This window comes from Vespa crabro, chromosome 1 (genome assembly GCF_910589235.1).
Source record: "Vespa crabro chromosome 1, iyVesCrab1.2, whole genome shotgun sequence".
Classification (NCBI taxonomy): domain Eukaryota; kingdom Metazoa; phylum Arthropoda; class Insecta; order Hymenoptera; family Vespidae; genus Vespa; species Vespa crabro.
Window position 1 is genome coordinate 7,601,132 of NC_060955.1, and position 19,779 is coordinate 7,620,910.

A 19,779-nucleotide genomic window follows, 5' to 3' on the forward strand; every position below is an offset into this window, starting at 1 on the left:
ATGTTAATTGATTCGGGTTTTAATTATATTTAATTTTGGTAATTGTCTTATTATGCAATTTAAATATGGCGCTATTTCTGTTGGTATTTTAGTATGTTTCTTGAATTGCTAGATGGCACAAAATTTCTTTTCTGTCGGTATATTAGTTGCCAATAATACCGAGTAAATACGTATAATTTAGTTTGACATATTCGAGATTGCAACAGTAAAATTATTATTTTAATAAAATATATCAAAAATATTATGTTTACTCCGTAGGAGGGAAGATTAAAAACAAAATAATACAAATTCCCGTACTAACAATTGTAATATTGCAATCACAATAGTCAACATCTAGTAATTTTTTTGCTAGGAATTTGTACTTAATCTTTAGTAATTTGTCTACTGTAGTATATATTTACATATAACAAAGATATGTTGTTAGCGATACATATACGATTCCTTTTTGGTTAAGTAATGTATGAATCACATACATGTACGAATGAATGTATATGTAGGTATTTTCTTACGATAAAACGTATGAGGATGAAACAGGAAGATACAGAATGATATAAATTGACATTGCAGTGAAGTGAATGTCTATGTACAAATAACGTTATATGTATAAATTGCATTTCAAATAGTTTTCTAATTGGTGTATTTATAAAAAATCTGGGATATTTTGAAGTGATAATATTACACAATTTTAATCTGAAAAACAATTCATGCAAGATGATTGTATCTGCTAAACAAAGGCTTTTTTTATTAAGTTTTTGTTTTATATTAATGCATACAAGTACAGCACTTAACAAATATTCTGCTAAAGCAAATAACCCTAAGGTTGATGATGTTTTGGAATTTCCCATGTCATTACGAGAATTAGATAAACCATTTCGAATGTCAAAATTAAATATACTTTGGGTAAAAGCAAAAAACGTTAGTATTACAAAAATTATATTATTTTTATAAAAAAAAAAAGATTTTTTATTTTAAATAATTTATTGTTTTATATAGCGTTTGACAGATGTTAAATTACAATCGCTATTTAGTGACCTAAAAATCCATGATAAAGAAGAATTAGCATTTAAACATTATAAATCTGAAGAGAAGGATTCAGATGGTTTAGAAGAAGCAAGATTGAGAAAGAAATTAATTGGTAATTTTGTGTCAAATACTCTTATTTTCAAATATATAATATTGATGTATGGCATTATTATGATATATAATCTATTATATTTTGTTTTTAAGGTATTATGAGTACATATGATTTGTTAGAACACTTTTCTGATACAGAAGATCCAATGTTACTTAAGAAATATAAAGCACTTAATGATGGTAGCAATTATGTTGCTAAGGATGTGTTTAAAGATTCAAAATTGAATAAGCTTTGGGCTAAAGCTGAATTAGCTGGCTTTACTTGTATGTCTATTTTATAATATTTGTCTTAAATGATAGAAATGATATTACGACATTTTTATAACAACTTAATTATTATTTTATTAAAGTATAATCAAATAGTACTATAATTCAATTTTATTATGTATTTCAGATGAAGAACTTAACGCATTAAAAGAAGAGTTTGAACATCATCAAGAAAAAGTAGATGAGTATATGAGTTTATTAAAAGATATAGAAGCTGGAGATTCTGAAGTACATGAGAGTTCGTATTTTATTACATATTAATGTTCTTGTTTTTTTCCATGTGAATATTTATTATATATTTTATATACATATCTTGTAGATAGCTTATTAGAAAAGCCAGACAGCTGGAATGTGTTAGAAGAGGAAGAACAATTATCAAATAATAATGTACCTGGAAAAAAGTTGGATTATTTAGGAAAAGCAAATTTGCTTAGGTAAGTATTGTAAAAAATTTCTTAACATAAATAAATTTATACTTAACTTTGTTAAATTTATTTTAGAGAGAAACATTTAGAGCTTAGAAATGGTTATGATCGTTTGGATAGATTAACAGCTAAAGGACCTAATCATAAGGAATTTATAGAACCAAAAGTGCAAGGACTTTGGAGAGTTGCATTGGAAGCTAAATTTCCACCTAATGAACTTGCTTCTCTTAAGGTAGAACAGACACGAATAGAATAAGACAGAAATTTTTCTTTAAATTCCTTTTACAATAGTATTGTTTTTTTATTCCCTTAATGTATCTATATAAAATGATGATTTATTCATTTTAATTTTAAATGTATTTTGTATGTTTATGACAAGTACTGAAAATCTAATAAATTTTCTATTCTTTAGGAAGAACTTTTACATTATGAATCACGATTACTCAAATTAAGACATCTTCATACAGAAGCAGCTCTGGAAGCTGCACGCAAAGGAAAATCTTATGATTTGGATAATTCTACTTCACAACAACATATAAAAAAACATGCTAGGACAGTTCAAAAGCTTCATATGGATCTTGAGGCAAAAATTATGCAAAAACATACCGAGTTATAATTTTTATGAGATTTTTTAATAATTTCTACAATATTTGTTTTTAATAATTTTTTGAATAAACATCAACAAACCTATAATAGGTATATAAATATCCGATTAATAGAAGTTTATATCTGGTATATTGTAAAATTTTAACTTGTAATTTAGATGTATTGTTTATATACTCATATATATATATATATATATATATATATATATATATATATATATATATATATATATATGTATATATATATGATATATCGTAAATAACAATTTTTCAAAAATAAATATGTATTTTGTTGTATAGTAAACTTTACATTTTTATTATTATATTGCCTAATTATTGAAATGTAGATATTATTACCGTAATTTAAAATGTGGATATATTCATTGATTAACACATAAGTGTTTCTATGGAGATAGTTTTCTTATGCTATGTATGTATGTGTATATTTCTGTTATCAATATATTTGGTGTTATATTAAGGAAGAGTTACAAATTATAATCTTTATAATTACAATTGAGGAAGCATTAATTTTATTACATAATTACAATGGCAACATCAGTTAAAGAACGTATTATTCTTGCTGTAGATACTCTTGTCAAATATGACAATCCTACTTTGGTTACAACTCATCCAGAAAAGGTAATAAAAATTTCTTTGTATTAATATACACATTTTATATATTTCTATACGTAAGACAAAATATAATATGAAATAAATATTTTAAGACAAACATATTTTCATACGAAAATATAACAAATAAAATAATATTTCGATTTATCCAAATATACTTTTAATCAGATACGTAAAGAGTTAATGTTGGGTAAAGTAAGTACTACTACTTGTAAAGTTCAAACAACCCCTCCTACAGCTGATGTACGTCTTGAAACTGTTGAAATTTTAAATGGAATTTTACCACCTAAAGAATGGGAAGAAAATGGACAAATATGGACACAGCAAGTATACAGAGATTTAGTTATCATGTAATATTTTCTTGAGGGGAGCATTTTCACGGCAAGTATAATGCTGTATTTATAAATTTGTTATACAAGGTTTCAAGTACTCCTGCTACAAGATTGGATGTTATTAATCTACAAGAACAACTTGATATGAAATTGCAACAGCGACAAGCAAGAGAAACTGGAATTTGCCCTGTACGCAGAGAACTTTATACACAATGTTTCGGTATGTTTTTATTGTTTCAATTAGAGAAAAATAATAAAGTAGTAAAACAGAATATTTCAGATGAATTGATACGACAAGTTACTATAAATTGTGCAGAACGTGGTTTGCTATTACTTAGAGTAAGAGATGAAATCAAAATGACTTTGGCTGCTTATCAAACTCTATATCAGAGTAGTATTGCATTTGGAATGCGTAAAGCTCTTCAGGTAATTGTTTTAATATTAAATTGTTTAATTTTGTATAATTACATTATTATATATTAGGCTGAGCAAGGTAAAGAAGATTTAATTGCAATAGCGGATGAATTACGCCAACAAAAAACAGAATTAGAAAATGCACTCACAGAATTGAGGCACAAATTCGATCTAGCAGAAAAAAGATCTGCAGAATTAAAAGAAGCAGAAGAAAAAAAATACACAGAAGAAATTCAATTTCTTAAAAAAACGAATTTGCAATTGAAGGTAATTGAATATCTTATATTGCATATTTTATATATTTATTATATTATGTTATCTTTTTTAGACTCAATTGGAAGGTATTATAGCGCCAAAAAAATAAATAACTATACAAAGAACAAATTTTTTTTTGTTATCTGTTATAATCAATGCAATATTAATCTAAATATTAATAAGGTAAGATACAAATAGGAATATAAAATAATGAGTATATATATTAGATTTAATGATATATTATAAAATGAAATATAATTAATTAAAGAAAAATATATATAGTGCACTTTTTTCGCGAAATGGTTAAGATAACTGATTTGTTTTATTGAAGATATTGTGGGATAATATATTTTTAAGTATAAATATTTAAAATAATATAATTGTTTATAATATGATAAATACAAATCATTTCTTGATAGGTTTTTTCACCTTTAATACTGTGTTTACAAATTCGTTTACATAATATTATATTATTACAAAATGTATACAAATTTTTCGTTAGAAAATACTATATTTATAAATATACTTTGATATAATGTATTTAATAATGAATTTTACTAATTTTTTCTATTATTTTGTAGCATTTAATACTAAGTTTACGGGCGTTTCTTATATACCTATCTCTACAAACACCCGTCATATTGACAGGTAAACGAAAATATGTATTTTCTTTAAAAAATTGATTTATTCAAATTAAGTCTGAATTGAACAATATTAAGCTTTACATTTAAATAAATTATTAATAAGTAAAAAGCCTTTTTTTTTTTAAATTATCACGGAAATGATAACAATAATATTAACGGTATAGGCTACTTATGTTTATTGAGCACATTTTTTACAAATATACTGAATTTTATTTGTGCATTTTCCACATACGATCTTTTTACAATATATACAACAATTATTGCTTCTAATTTTTTTCCAGTAGTCCATTTGGCAACTTTTTCGCACTTCTAACGTTAAAGGTAACAGAAATGAAGACTGATCTTTGGCAAATGTTCTCCTTGTCTTTTCCAGCTAATTCGTCGGCTAAATAAAATATGAACTCCTTTCTGGATATTTTCGATCCGGTGCACTCTTTATATAATATCCATGCGTTTATCGCTGCCAAATCTAAAATATTGAAAAAAAGTTGAAGGGGACATTGGAAACTCCCTGCTTTTACACTACATTTGCGTGCCATCTGGTCTACGATGTCCATATCAAACTTTGTTTTATTATAAAAAGTAATGGTTTCTGTTGACGTTTATAATTGTCTTCTACTTGTACATCTGTATGTTTGGTATTTAGAAGGAGGACTTTTACGTTAGGTTTACTTTTATACACAGTAAGCGTGCAGTTTTCTGATTTATATAAATGTGAGGAAAACTAAGTCATCTTGTCCTTTTTTCCTTCGCTGGTTTTGGCAGTTCTCTTTTGTTAGACCGGATGGTCCCAACCAAGGTTGTTTTTTGCAAGCAATTTTTTAGCTAGCGAGATGCTTGTAAAGAAATTGTCTGTCATTATATTTCTGCCTTGTTATAGATATGGTTCGGCTAATTTTAATGTTACAAACTTGCCCAATGATTTTGAGCATCGAGTTTCATTTTTCCCCATATAAAGAAAACTAATCAAAATATATTTTGTTTGGACGTCAACTGCTAATCAATACTTAATGCCAAATTTATGAGATTTATTCGGCATATATTGCGTAAATCTGAGTCGGGCTTTCATTGGAAATAACTGTTCATCCATTGAAATATTTTCATATGGCTTATAACAAGCATGGCTATTAGTTATATATCTGTTCTATATTTCGGATATCAACGCAAATTTATCTGTTTGTAATCTTTCGGATCGTTTTTTTTTTTTTGTCAAAGCGTTTGAATCTCAGAATTTCTGTAAATTTATCTCTGCTTATTGTGTTTGCGAAGAAAGCGGGTCCCCATTTTTTCGACATAGATAAGAAGCTTTCAATGATCTCACTTCATATGCGTCCTGGACATATAGAATTCCTAGAAAATTACGTAACAAAGTAACTGTGATTGTCCAATCTTTTCAAAACTCGATGTGTCTCCGTTTCAGTGCAATATTTTATGTGTTCCATTATGTGTCTATCAATTATCAATTTGAAAACACTAGTTACACAACCCAACATAATATTTTTTTTGGCGTAGCCAGTAGCCCCTGCGATATCCTTGAATATCATACGAACGGACGTCCTACCTCCAGATCCGCCGCTTTCAGTTTTATCCATTGTGTCCCATTAACTGCAATTTTAATTTCACCCATTACATTTTGGGATGTGCTTGGAATGCTCGTCCCCTCATCCTCGAAGTCAGAACTAGAAAAAATATGTATCCTTTTCTTGTTACGACACACTTTCAAGAAGTTTTTCTCTTCACTATCCGAAGATCCTTCTATTTCTCCACTTTCGATGTATTTAGAACTTTCACTCTCATCTTCGATTTGGCTTAATTCATACTGATTTTCTTCGGAGGTATCCTCAGAATAATCTTCATTGATGTTGACAATTTTGTTCAATATCTTATTATATCTTCTGGATTTACTCATGATTGCTAGGAAAGGGGGATTGGTCAAAATAAAAAAATACTGTGCCTAACTTCAATTATCCTATTGTAAATACTTATAACAAATGGAGACTGTCTACAATAAATGAAACTTTTGCACACTGTCTTTGAAAAACGTTCTTACTCTGTTACTACACAATCATACTGAAGATCGCCTCTTGTTTTAGAGGTTTTTTCAGCGATAGGCATAAGTGATTTCGTTGAAGGCAAAAATAAAAACTCAGGCCGTACAATCCGCTTTTTTTTTTATCAATTTGACGGGTTTCGTAGAGATAGGTATACTACATACAAATTTTAAAAATTAGAAGGCTTAGGAAAAAAAATAATTGTGTGTATAAATTCTTTGGATGAAATGATTAATTTACGATGCAAAATGGTTAAAATTAATGCTATGGTTTTTTGGATATTTTATTTCGAAGTTTGAAATCCGTCAAATTGATGGGTTCCGTAAACGTAGTGTTAAAATAATAACTAACATTTAACTATAGTCATACTTTATTTGTATAAATAAATTTGCTGAATTATATTCATTTGTTAAAACAGGATATATAGTTTGTCAAAAGTATTATTTTGAGATATTACGTTTACAAAAACTAAAATTATTATAACATTTTTGTTGAAAATTTGTTAAAATATTCTCTTGATTTGTTCCTTCTTTAAATATTTTACTGCTAAAAAATATTGAACTATAGGATTTTTTATTAGATTGCCAGTTTTTTATTATATAATTTAATTGTAATTGACAACAAAAATTATCATATGAATAAACCATATCATGTAATATAGAAATGTATATCATTAATTTCAGATCGTTTTTACATCATACATTTAAAAAACCAAGTTGTCCTTTGTAGATATGAATAGCACATTCATATTAAAAACTGTTTATTTTATTGTGTAAGTACTTAAAGGAATGACAGTTATTTTTATTTTTGAGATTCCACAGATGCACTGTTAATATTATTAAACTCCTTAATATGTATTATTGATAGGTAATACGCATAGTTGTATAGGCTCTTTCTAAATTATTCTAGATACATTTTTAAGAATTGGCACTTAAACAATAATACAGTAAAAATGGTTCATTATTTTTAAAGGTAATAATGAAGGAACAATACTCAGATTTACACTCAGTTCAATTGATAAATGAATTTTTCATTGGTCCCTTACTCTTAATCGCACTTGCACTCATTATTTATAGTATTCACTTCTGTTACTTGCACACATATTTTTTCTTATATTAATAATAATCTGTATTAATATAAAATATATATTAGCGATCTAAGTAATTGAATTTAAAAATAATAAGTATAAACAATACTAAATAATATTTCCATTATGAAAAAATTTTACTTTTTGTTTATAGCTGTTGCATTAATTGTACAATTTACAATTTAATACCAGTAACAGTGTAAATAATACTAATTGTATTTTTATTTCATACATTTATAATTAATTTTATCAAATTTATAGAATTTTAATAATTATAAAACTAAAGAAATTTTGTCTTATTAATGGATTTATATTATTCTACTTTTCAATTCTTAATATATGTTAAATACTGTTTTGAAAATAAATTTATAAGATAGAAGTAATAAACATAAAAATATATCATATTTTATATGTTTATACCACGAAGTATATATAATTATCATATTTGCATATATATAATTTACATGATTTAAATTATAAATAAGCATTACTTATTTATTAGTCTGCTAATAAAACTCATTATATATAAAAATGAATTAAAGTTTGAAATTAAAATACTCAATTCTAACAATATCAAATCTAAGAATAAATGTTATAATTTTTTTATATTAAATTTCAATTTAGTATATATTTGAAATATGTATATGTTTTGTAAAATTATTTAAAATGAGCGCATATAATTTGTAAATATAATCTACTTATATTACATTTAAATAAATAAAATATTTTATATAAATCACATTATGTGATATGTGATTTATAATCTTTTTTTAACCATTTTTATTTTATTACGTATAATAAGCTTGAACATTATTCAAGCATATGAAATGTGCAAAATTGAGAAGTTTGTTATATACCTATCTAATGACTGTAAATAAATACCATTGATACGAAATTATTGTAATTACTAAAATATATTATCAAATAAATAAGTATAAGAAAATGTGTAGTTACGTTTAAACTATGTGGACCTGCAAATTTAGAATATGAATTTTGTATCAAAAATAAAGTATAGTTAATAGCAGTACATTAGTCAGTATTTTATCATATTGCATTGATCTTCAGCACATTTGACAATGGAATGTATTAAATTTATAAATATAAAGAATAATTTTAATTGAATTAATAATATTATTTTTTTAAATCAAAATAATATTAATATATTTGAAATACTAGTTGCAAACTTTAATTTGGTTTCTTTTGTATATCTATATATGTATTTATTTTTTTTAAATATTATTAAATTTCAATATAGGTCTTTATTCCTATAAATCAGAATAATGAACTGTAAATCAATGTTATTAATAATATATGCACATATTCTCATTGATTTATGTATATTGTATACAAAGTACCTTCTATAAAAATGCACCAGATTTTAAAAATCTAGATTGCTAATCATTTGTTTACATATAAGTATGTAATTATAATTAATAGTTGTATAAAAAAGTAGCAAAAATTTCCTTTTTTGGATCATATGAATATAATTTATTAACAATGAAAATACGTTTGCGTATGATCGATGCACCTAATGAATTATATTAACTTATTTTTGTAAATTCTTGGCATTTTATATTAACAATGATACGTTTAGACGATACGTATCAATAAATATAATTGTAATGGCATTTAATTATATATGATTAAAATATATATATATATATATATAAAGATAAGATTACATTGAGATATTACACGAAATTTCTCAATCGTGCACAAATATTGCATATTATTAGAATAAAAAATATGTTAAAGGCGCCATAAAATAAATCGCATGGTAAATTATACCAGCGATTCCTGAGCTTAAAAGTAATTAGAATTACAATAATTGCATTAGCTACAAAAATAAGAAAAATAATAAAATTGAATTGAATTAAGTTATGCAATCACATTGAAGTTGTTATAAATTTATTGTTATAAATTATGAATTTATTATGGATATGAAAAATTATACGTTAATAAGTCAGGAATCGTTGGATTATATATATGATCTAATTGTATGAGATTAAAAAATTGTGTATATGAAATACTTGAAAAACAATATTATAGTACAATGATAACTGTTTTGTCTTTTTTTAAACAAACTTTGTAAAAGTTTAATATTAATAATTTAGCCTACTATTTTTTTTTCAATGTCGATTTTTTTTTCGACCTTGTTTTCGTTTTTTTTTCTTCGTCATAGTAACAATAATATTTGTGTTTTGTTTAGATGCAGCACCTTCAGTTACACTTGCTGAAGTAAGAGAATCAGCTTTTTCTTGAAGCATATCTGTACCAGAACGCTGGCTTGCAAGTTCTTCATTTTCACTTTCAGCATCACTTGCTCCAGTGCCAGTTATACTTTCTATTTCATCTTCAGCATTACTTAATTCCAATGATATAATTTTTTCTCTCAAAGTTTCAACCTATTTATACAAATATATTTATTGTAAAACATTGATGCATAAATTATTCTTGATAGTATACAAAATCAGGTATAAAATCAAAATGTAAAAGATAATAACAACAACATTCTAAAATAGACAATTCCAATAAATAAATAATATTCTAATAAAACAAATTATACATAAATATAACATAAAACATTTAATATATAAAACAATTTCGCATTAGTATTGTTATAAAAAAAACAATATAAATAATACTAATAATGATTATAATAAGCAACTAAAGAAGAAACACATATGTTAACAATTAAATTAGTAAGGTGTTATATAAGAAAACTAAACGAGCATTACCAATAGTATGAGAAGATTTTGTTAGTGATCTGTGGAAATGAAATCATTTGCTCAAGGTGGTGCAGGTTGTAAATCCAGAGTGAGAGTTGGTTTCTTGGAACAGCAAATAGAAAGATTAACTACTGTTACCCCTTATGTGTTATATGCTTAAGCTTAACATTCAAAGGCATGCATGTGTGTAGAATCATCTGAATATTAAATTCAAATGTTTTCATAGTTTGTCTGTAGGCACATAGTTATAGAGATATGAATCAGTGAATCCAGTTACTTATCTATCATCTACCTTTCATCTTTATATTTGATATCAATTTTTATATTTATAATAAAACATGATTAAAAAGATAGTGCTCTAAAGATATTGTGCCCATCGTTTTTATCCAATGGTATATAAAATAACTTTGGTGCATGAATTCTGTGCGAAATTTAGAATCATAATACCTGTCGCTCAATTAGCTTCTCGACGTATTCGACTGTTCGTACACGACGTTCACCTGTCACTTCATCCACATATTCCTCAGTACGGCGAGTGACCTTCTCGTCCACTATTTTTTCAGATTCACGTATTTCTTTAGGAGGACCCACTTTGCTGCGGACAGCAAGTTTAGGAAAATCTGCGCTAGATGGCCGTAACGTAGTGAACTATGGTAGTAAGACAAACGAGATACCACTGTAGTAACATGACCATTGTATCTCACAATTAAATTGTTAGAAGCATGAGCACATAAGAGCAATTAGTAAATAACCAAGTTAATACACAACTAATAGTATAGCTAAAGAGGGGTTAAATACTGTAGTATTAGATACTGCAATTGTTAAAGCTATCTCATTCCCAATGCTTACTTCAGTAATCTTTTCTTGATCAGAAATATGATCCGCATCTGTCCTATCCTCCAATGTTTCTGCCTTATCCGTTGTGTCCATCATTTCGCTCATTTTTTTAATAACTATTTGAGCCTGAAGGGCATCCTATAAATAAATTTTTGTACTCAATGTATTACAAATATATATTACTAATGTTACGACCATTTGTCTAACTTCTAATTTTTAATAATATATAAAGATCTATATAAAACATCACTGTTTTACCTGTTCAAGTGATTTTAAACGAGCTTGCCGCCATGCAGCACGTTTTTCTGCTCGTAGAGCTCGTTGTTCAGCAGGAGTCAAATAACTTTCTTCATCTTCATCAGAAATCAAGCCCTATAGATAAAAAAAGAATGTATACTTTAAACTTAACATATGCATTGCTACAGAAGAAATAAAATGTTATTCTTTATTATAATCATATAATAAAAAATAATATTACACAAATAAACATTACAATGGTATTGTGTAATACCTCTTGTATCATTCTCTCCTTCAATCGACGTTCTGCCTTTGCTGTCCTCACTGTGCTCGGAACATTCTGCAGAAGAGTGACCGAACTTCGCGAACTCAGTCTGCTACTGTAAGGTAATGAGCATGCATGCTGACAAATTACATTCGTGTCTGAATATTCTAATGTTTATTTATACAAAAAGAAAAAAAAATTACAAAAGCAATAAACGGTACAAAGGCAAGAGAAAATATACACTACATATTTACAAATATTTAAAAATTAAAAAATTAGTCTGCTGGTCATATTACAGCAGATAAGATGTATTTATAATTAAAATTCTAATTATCAAGAACTGATAGATTCTGGACAGTAATTATTATATTCTGAAGTAGCATTGAAGAAGAATTATGTTTAGTAAATATAATTCAATTAACGTGATATAATTTATCGTAATTATATGATTATTATTGTTAATTCATTATGCAGAATCTCTCAACTATATTCTTATTGCACAAAATAAACTGCCTAAGCATGCTTCTTATGACCAAGGCATACATGAAATTGTAACCCATCTTCCCTCTACTATCTTTAGTGAAGTATGCATTATAATTTGATTTTTACTAATTCCTTCAGTGAGTGCAAGCAATATTTTATCTGCCTAGATACAATATCTGCTATAGTAATTTCTAAGCTCATAAGCCAATATGCCTCATTATTTAAGAAGCATTACCTAATTGGAATACGATTGTACTGTAATTATGTCTTTTAAAGCATGCAACAATTTAAGCTCTTAAAGTATACAAACATATACAAAATAAGGTTAATGATATTCTTTATGTCAAACAGGTGGTACTCTTAGATGTAATATATAACGATTATACATTCGTCATAAGATAAATTAATTGTTTGTGTAATCCTACATTTTCTATTATTATTACCATTGTAAGAAAAACTTTATAATGTATGTAAAAAAATTTAACTATAAAGATTGATTTTTAAAAATCCTTACAATGTAGTTTAAGAATGGCGTGACTGAAGAAGTAACTGTCTATTTTTTAATACTTATAAGATAAATGATATTACCAGCTTACATTGTTCTGTGATAAATGTGAGTGTATAATAATAATAATAATAATAATAATAATAATAATAATAATAATAATAATAATAATAATAATAATAATAATAATAATAATGATAATGATGATGATAATAATAATAATAATAATAATAATAATAATAATAATAATAATAATAATAATAATAATAATAATAGTAATAATAACAACAACAACAATATTAATATAATAATAATAATAATAATAATAATAATAATAATAATAATAATAATACTTCGTATTTTTATATACAAGTGTAATAAATCAAGTATGAAATAAGTTTTTTGAAAATGGTGCATTATATGCGTGTATATGCGTGCATGTGCTTTCGTATACTTTAGAAATGTATGTAATTCTTAAAAATAAGCAGCAAATACTGCCTCTTCACTAAGTGCTAAAAAGTGCAAAGTCTATATAATAGAACAAGAGTTTGATACTGTATGTAGTTTGAATGAAAAATGATAATGATAAATAATTAAAATTTTTTGTTCAACGTTAGATGTTTCATACACAGACTAGAGTAGATGAAAACATAACGTGAAGATGCGAAGAATGGATACAGTATATGGCTTACTTAGGGCGCCTGTCATCCTGATCTATTGTATCTTCCAAATCTTCAAGGCCTTCATTTTCATCCAGTTGGGCCCATGATTTTAATTCATCTCTTGTTAACGTTGCAATTTTTTTTTCTATAATTAAAGAATATGTAATTTACAATAACAATTAAAGAATATTATTAAATGAATAATTATTTTACATAATTTGTATTACCTTCTTCTTGTTTCATCTTTTCAACTTCATCTTGACTTAAAAAGCTAAATACTTTTTCTGAAAGATAAACGAAATTTTTAAATGTTTAACTTCATTAGAATATTTTAATAGGAATATGAATTTTGCTCTATAATTTTCCAAGTATTCTTTTACCTGGTTTAGGAGAAGGTTTAAGATGTTCTTCCATGGCACTTTCAAACAATTTCTTCTTATCACTGACTGACATTTTTACTGGTGACGGTGATGGAGATGATGTTGGTGAAAGCTGTTTATAAAATTTATGTGAATAAAAACAAAAAATAATAATATTATATTACTTTAAAAATACATATAAAAAATTATAATAAAAAATTAATAAAAAATTTTAATAAATAGAAATTATCATTTAGAACTAAAATTATTGATCGTATATATTATCATACATGGCATATTAAATTAAGAATATTTTTATGCTATAACTTTTTAAAATTTTTAATATACAAATAAACAAAAAGTTCTATTATCATATAAATTATTAATTTTATAATGTATATATTTTTTTTAATATCGTCATAAATTCTAAACGAAATTTGATGCAATAAACTGATGGTGAATGAAACATATCCCTTATAATATTTTATAATTAGAGCAGTACATTAATTTTAATTACACATGCTTGCAAAACCCACCTCAACCTGAACCTTTCCATCAACAGAGCGTGCTATCTGTCGTTTGTTAAAGCAAGTTGAAGAATTTAATTTCCCCACATATTCAGGAGCAGTCATAGGTGTAGGAGGAAGTTGAAAACGTGGTTGTGTATTTTGTACTGGGTTTTGATAAGTTTTTTTTGGATAGGAAGATATTTGAGATTGTGTAAGAAAAGTTTCATGCATGGATGGGAATAATTCTTTGGATATTGATTTAAATCTTACAGTGGGCGAAAAGGGAACACCAACCGTGCTTTCTTTAGAAACTGGTGGAAGATCAGCAAATGTAATGCTACGTTTAGGTACTGTAAAATTCTTCTTTTTTGGGGAAGGTAATGTTTGGGTAGAAGCAGAACGATTGAAATTTGCAGTTGTAGTAAGAGTAGAGACCGGAGATTTTGTTGAAGAACAATCCATTGATGCTCCAATTTTTTCTTTCCACTGAATAAATAAGACCAAAATCATATTAGTATCGTTGATATTATGTAATAAAGATATGATAAGATAAATCTAATGAAAATGCTATGTTAAAAAAGATGAAATTTAGAATATATTACAAAATCAGATTTATATTTCTACAATTATAAATATACGTGCATATTACGAAAAATGTGAGAACATATACAAAAAATATTATTTTCAATGAATAAAAATTTTTCGTAAAAAAAAATCTTCAAATATTAATAAAATTGTGCATGTATGCTTTTTTACAACTAAAGTAATTATAGTGTGTGCATTCAAATAAACTATATGCTATATATTTATAATAGGCAAAATAATATAATGCTATTTTATAAGTCTTTATATATTGCAATATGTAATTGCATTTCATAAATAATTTGGTACAATCAGGAAGTTCATCATTATATTTTAGAAACAGATTTATTTTTGACACTACATGTCATACAAAATCTATGTCAGAATTAAAAAGGAATCAGTTTCAAATCTATTCGTTTTATGTTTGTTTTTTCTTGTTCCTTTAGTGTGTGATTTCATTGTACTATTATTGCAACAATTAATGCAGCTTTGCACATAATTTTATTTATGTACTTTTCCATTAATATGAAAAAGCCAGTTTTTCTTTTCTAAAGTTTCTTAATATTTGTACCCTATCCTTTTTTATTTTACTCATATCAATGCATTATAGAATAATCTGAAACAATATAAAAGTTTAAAAATGATTTAAAATAATAGTTTAATACCAGGAACTGCTTGTTAGTTAACATGTTAATCAACTTGAATTTATATATGACTTTTACCTATAATTAATTATTCAAATACAACGAATGTAACCGTTTTCAGAATCATCCTATGCATCGATATATAAAAACATTGTTCAAATTGTGCCTCTATATCAATCAACTGGAGCTTTAACATCCTTTCATTTTATTAATAGATAAATATCTTATTTTTATACTTTGTAATAATATATAAACATCTGGTCCATTAGAATTATGTTCAACATATAACATTTATAGAAAATTTATAAATTACAGTACACTGATTTATACCTCATTAATGATATGAGTTTACTGTAGCAATGAACATTGTAGAGAACTAGCACTTTTAATTTAGAATGAATGCAAGTGTTACATGCAACATGTTTTATAAACAATACAATAATTTCGTTTCTCTTCATTTTTTTTGGTGTACATGATTTTTATGATGTAATTGTAAATTGCTATTTATGGATACAATATCTGCCTAATGATGGAACACTATTTATTTTTTCTAGTGACTATAAGATAATATCTATAGTATAAAAAATAAGACTTTTTATAGTAAATTATGATGAATAATGTTCAAATTGTCAAAAATTATAAAAATTTCTATGAATTAATGATTTAATAAAATTTCTATTTACCATTTAATGAGATAATAAGTTAAATTAATACATTTGTGAGAAAGAAATTGTACTAATTTGCCTTATTTTTTCCGTGATAGTAAATATGATATCAAATAATCAAATTGAAATGTTAAATGTTTCATATTTTTAAATTACATTACTAATGATATAAAAATGTCACTTCTGTATATTAAGCATAATATCCGTAACATGTGATTATATATATATATAATCACAGTTTCTCAGTGTTATTGTAAATATAGACTTGTGCGATATTTTGCACTGTACATATTTAGTTGATCATTTTATAAATATGTGTAATGTTTTTAAGAAAAAAGTTAAATATGTCCTGTATGATAAATGTTCACATTCTGGACATATAATAGTCACCATTAACAAGGAATTCTCAGAAAATATCACTTCTGTTCATGATACATAAAATTCTATAATGTGAGATATGGATTACTTCTGTTAATAGAACACTGACTCTCAGTAATTCAATTGCCAATTCATATATCACAACTTTTTACCTTTCTGAATATTTAATTTTGTAGCCCAGAAGCATCACAAACTCTAAGTCAGTCCATAAAATTCTATTCACTACCCATATGTACCTAATATTTCAAAGTTAATTGGAAATAAGCCTCAGAATCAGTGTATAAATGTTGCTAGAAAATATCTGATTAAAATAGTGAGAAACACTCTGCGCTTTAACTTTTGCCTACCTATCACAGAAATATTTTTCTCATTATAACCGATACCTATAAACAAAGAGATGACCAATATATACATGAGAATCTTTAGTTTAGGAAGATATCACACTTTTATAGTGTTAGAAAAATCTTAATCTCTTGACATAATCAAAGCAACAAACCAATTACAGAATGAATTCATCCATTAGTTAGATTCTCGATAATGCTCCTAATGTTATAATGGCAGTATTATTAAAAAATGCAATAACAATAGTTAAATTGTATAACAATGATATACACGGAAACGCAATAAACAATGAATAATGAATTTATATCATGAATTTGCTTAGAATTATTTATATTATGGCACAATCCTGTGGAATCAGAGGTATGGACGTAGACACAGGGAAAATGAGTAGAGGGTCGAACGACTCACTCCTGTTAGAGGGCAGCCAAAGTAGCACTATCACCTTCCACTGTCTGTAAACACGTTAAATATGTCTTGTTTTGGCGCTCAGGAGAGCATGCGACGCTAAAAACACTGACAAACGTACAACTCATGCGCCATGTAAAAGTAATGAAATTAGAATGAATATACAATAGTAAGGATTTATAGATTTTACAATTGTAAGGTTTTTGTTAAAGTATTTGTTCTTGATATAATATTTTTTATTAACAAACTTTGAAACTTTTCATTTATGAATAATTTACAATTTTCAATTGTTAGTATGCTGATCGAATGCTATCATCATTCTAACAAAATTATTATCCAACAACAGTGTGTGTTATAATGTATTATAAAAAGGATGAAGATTTGGTTATTGTAAATGTGCACATGGATAATTATATTATACAAATTTGTATTGAAACATGTATATCATCTTATATAAGATGATATATATAGTATAATAAATGTGATTTTTCACGATGCATATAGTTGATCATTAAAAGTGCTTATAGTATTTCTACATATCTGTTTTCATAATGCACTATAGATCAATATAAATATTATTTAATTTCATTTTATTTGGACTAATATAGCCATATGATTAAAATGTATAAAGAATAGTATAAAAAATGTAGCAGAATATTTTATTTTATAAAAGATTATTTAATATTTTAAATCCAAAGCAGTTCAACAGTCATAAATGATAGGTAAATACTTTTTCAAAATGTTGTTTAAATCTTTGTACTTTTTTTTGTAATTTTTAAATAACATAAAAATTTTGTTTTGTGTGTGTATGTGTATGGATATGTACATTTACATATTTAAATTAAAAACAAGAAAATAATAACAATAAAAAAAGAAAAAATAAGGCAATAAACAAAAAATATTACTAATTAAAAATAAAAAGATCTATGAATATTGTATAGATTATTGAAAAGCCTAAAAAAGATTTGATTATGATATTCTTTAGTGCTTGACATATTTTAGTATCGCATGTTATCCATCATTCGTATTAGTATACATCTTTCTCATTTTCCCGATGTAAGCCCTATTTTTATTACAAATGCAGAATATTTTGAGATTTACTTTCTTTCTCATGAATATGCTGTTATATCATTATATAATTTAATAATGATATATTAGACAAAAATACTTTATTAATGAGGTAGATATATGAGTAGATTTTGGTCCCTATGCAGACATATTTTAAGAAAAATGTGTCTGTAGATTTTGTCAAAGATTTTTTTCTTATATCTAGTCATAAAAAAATTGGTAATTTTAGTTTATAATTTATATAATATATATATTCTACACTCGTATAATTAATAATATTTCAATAAGAGGAATATATCATATAAAAATGAGAAATATTCTTTGAAATCATCAAAGGAAAAGGGATACGTTCTACCATATTATAAAGTACATGAACATACATCTATGATTAATATAATTAGAATAATTTATACTTCCTAATTATTAATTAATTAATACAATTAGACATGCTGCTATTTATTATGATACAATAAATATAAATAAACAACTATTTTTAGAGATATGTCTACTAAATTTTGCATGCATTGCAAAGTTCAATTCATGTATTCACAATAAATGAAATGAGATATTATAAATGAAATACTTACTGTTGGATTCTGTGGAGCTAATGTATGTTTACTCATCACGATCGTGGTAGTCTTGAGATCCTTTGTACCACTTGGGGACTTCGGTGGTACGACCATATCAACTGGACTATTTGATTTATGTACTAGAGATTCTGCTGCTCTCACTACATCTAGAACCTTTAACATAAAATGATTATTTTTAAACATACGTTTTGAAAAGTACTTTAAATAGATATTAATGGAGTGTAACTTACTTTCTCAGGAGTAGATTTTTCCCTTTGTTCAATTAAAGCTCGCTCCCTCTCTTCTTGTTCCCATGCTACAAGCTCGGCTTTCATTTCCTGTTCTTGTCTAAGTGTTGCAGCTTCTTCATCATCACGATCTAAGCTAGATATACTTTGCGATAATGATTTGATGTCATCTGTAGGTGGATCTTTAAACTCTCGTGAAACTCTTGATTCTTTAGAATCTCTGCCATCAGATAAAGGTAATACTGACTCAACTTCATTTTTGTCATAACCTTTACAAACCACCAAAGTGATTGTATTTCCTGAGCACCGGAGAATGTTTACAGCTTCTTGATGAGTTGCACCCAATAACGATGTTCCATTTACTTCTAGTAACCTCATGCCGACCTGTCCAAATAATGTATTTTTAATATATAAATAATAAAATATCTGAGAAGTACAACTTTTATTA

At 25.8% G+C, this 19,779-nt stretch overlaps 3 protein-coding genes and 2 pseudogenes across 16 annotated transcripts in view; 2 read left to right on the forward strand and 3 right to left on the reverse strand.

Moving 5' to 3' along the window:
* The first annotated feature begins 37 nt into the window (after positions 1–37).
* On the forward strand, positions 38–2,596 carry LOC124427680 (alpha-2-macroglobulin receptor-associated protein). The gene is made up of 7 exons (XM_046970915.1): positions 38–915; positions 994–1,135; positions 1,228–1,398; positions 1,529–1,639; positions 1,721–1,835; positions 1,902–2,058; positions 2,239–2,596. Exons 1-7 carry the CDS (start codon positions 712–714, stop codon positions 2,440–2,442), a joined length of 1,104 nt encoding a protein of 367 aa, XP_046826871.1. The 5' UTR covers positions 38–711; the 3' UTR covers positions 2,443–2,596.
* A 127-nt stretch (positions 2,597–2,723) lies between these two features.
* On the forward strand, positions 2,724–4,384 carry LOC124427013 (33 kDa inner dynein arm light chain, axonemal). Of its 4 annotated transcripts, XM_046969445.1 has the most exons (6): positions 2,724–3,070; positions 3,230–3,388; positions 3,481–3,613; positions 3,674–3,819; positions 3,877–4,074; positions 4,136–4,269. In XM_046969445.1, the coding sequence occupies exons 1-6, from the start codon at positions 2,978–2,980 to the stop codon at positions 4,169–4,171; spliced, it is 765 nt and encodes a 254-aa protein (XP_046825401.1). In that variant the 5' UTR covers positions 2,724–2,977; the 3' UTR covers positions 4,172–4,269. The 4 variants fall into 4 exon arrangements, with proteins under 4 accessions (XP_046825401.1, XP_046825383.1, XP_046825393.1 ...); XM_046969427.1 differs by having other exon boundaries at positions 3,877–4,384; XM_046969437.1 differs by having other exon boundaries at positions 3,481–3,819.
* An 86-nt stretch (positions 4,385–4,470) lies between these two features.
* LOC124427038 lies at positions 4,471–5,439 on the reverse strand (annotated as a pseudogene).
* Positions 4,471–8,123, reverse strand: LOC124427029 (annotated as a pseudogene).
* Positions 8,124–8,532: 409 nt separating this feature from the next.
* Positions 8,533–19,779, reverse strand: part of LOC124432658 (protein lap4) — a 36,000-nt gene continuing 24,753 nt past the window's right edge. For 4 of the 11 annotated variants that reach the window (XM_046981701.1, XM_046981706.1, XM_046981699.1 and 1 more), the window contains 11 exons: positions 19,335–19,715; positions 19,102–19,257; positions 14,458–14,916; positions 13,943–14,054; positions 13,790–13,846; positions 13,593–13,707; positions 11,922–12,027; positions 11,669–11,782; positions 11,423–11,548; positions 11,021–11,221; positions 8,534–10,249 (listed from right to left, as the gene is read on the reverse strand). In XM_046981701.1, coding sequence (XP_046837657.1) covers positions 9,974–10,249; positions 11,021–11,221; positions 11,423–11,548; positions 11,669–11,782; positions 11,922–12,027; positions 13,593–13,707; positions 13,790–13,846; positions 13,943–14,054; positions 14,458–14,916; positions 19,102–19,257; positions 19,335–19,715 — 2,103 coding nt within the window. In that variant the 3' untranslated portion in view covers positions 8,534–9,973. Of the gene's footprint in view, positions 10,250–10,473; positions 10,676–11,020; positions 11,222–11,422; positions 11,549–11,668; positions 11,783–11,921; positions 12,028–13,592; positions 13,708–13,789; positions 13,847–13,942; positions 14,055–14,457; positions 14,917–19,101; positions 19,258–19,334; positions 19,716–19,779 lie in introns of those variants that run through there. The other 7 variants (XR_006944356.1, XM_046981704.1, XM_046981700.1 and 4 more) reach the window with 7 other exon arrangements.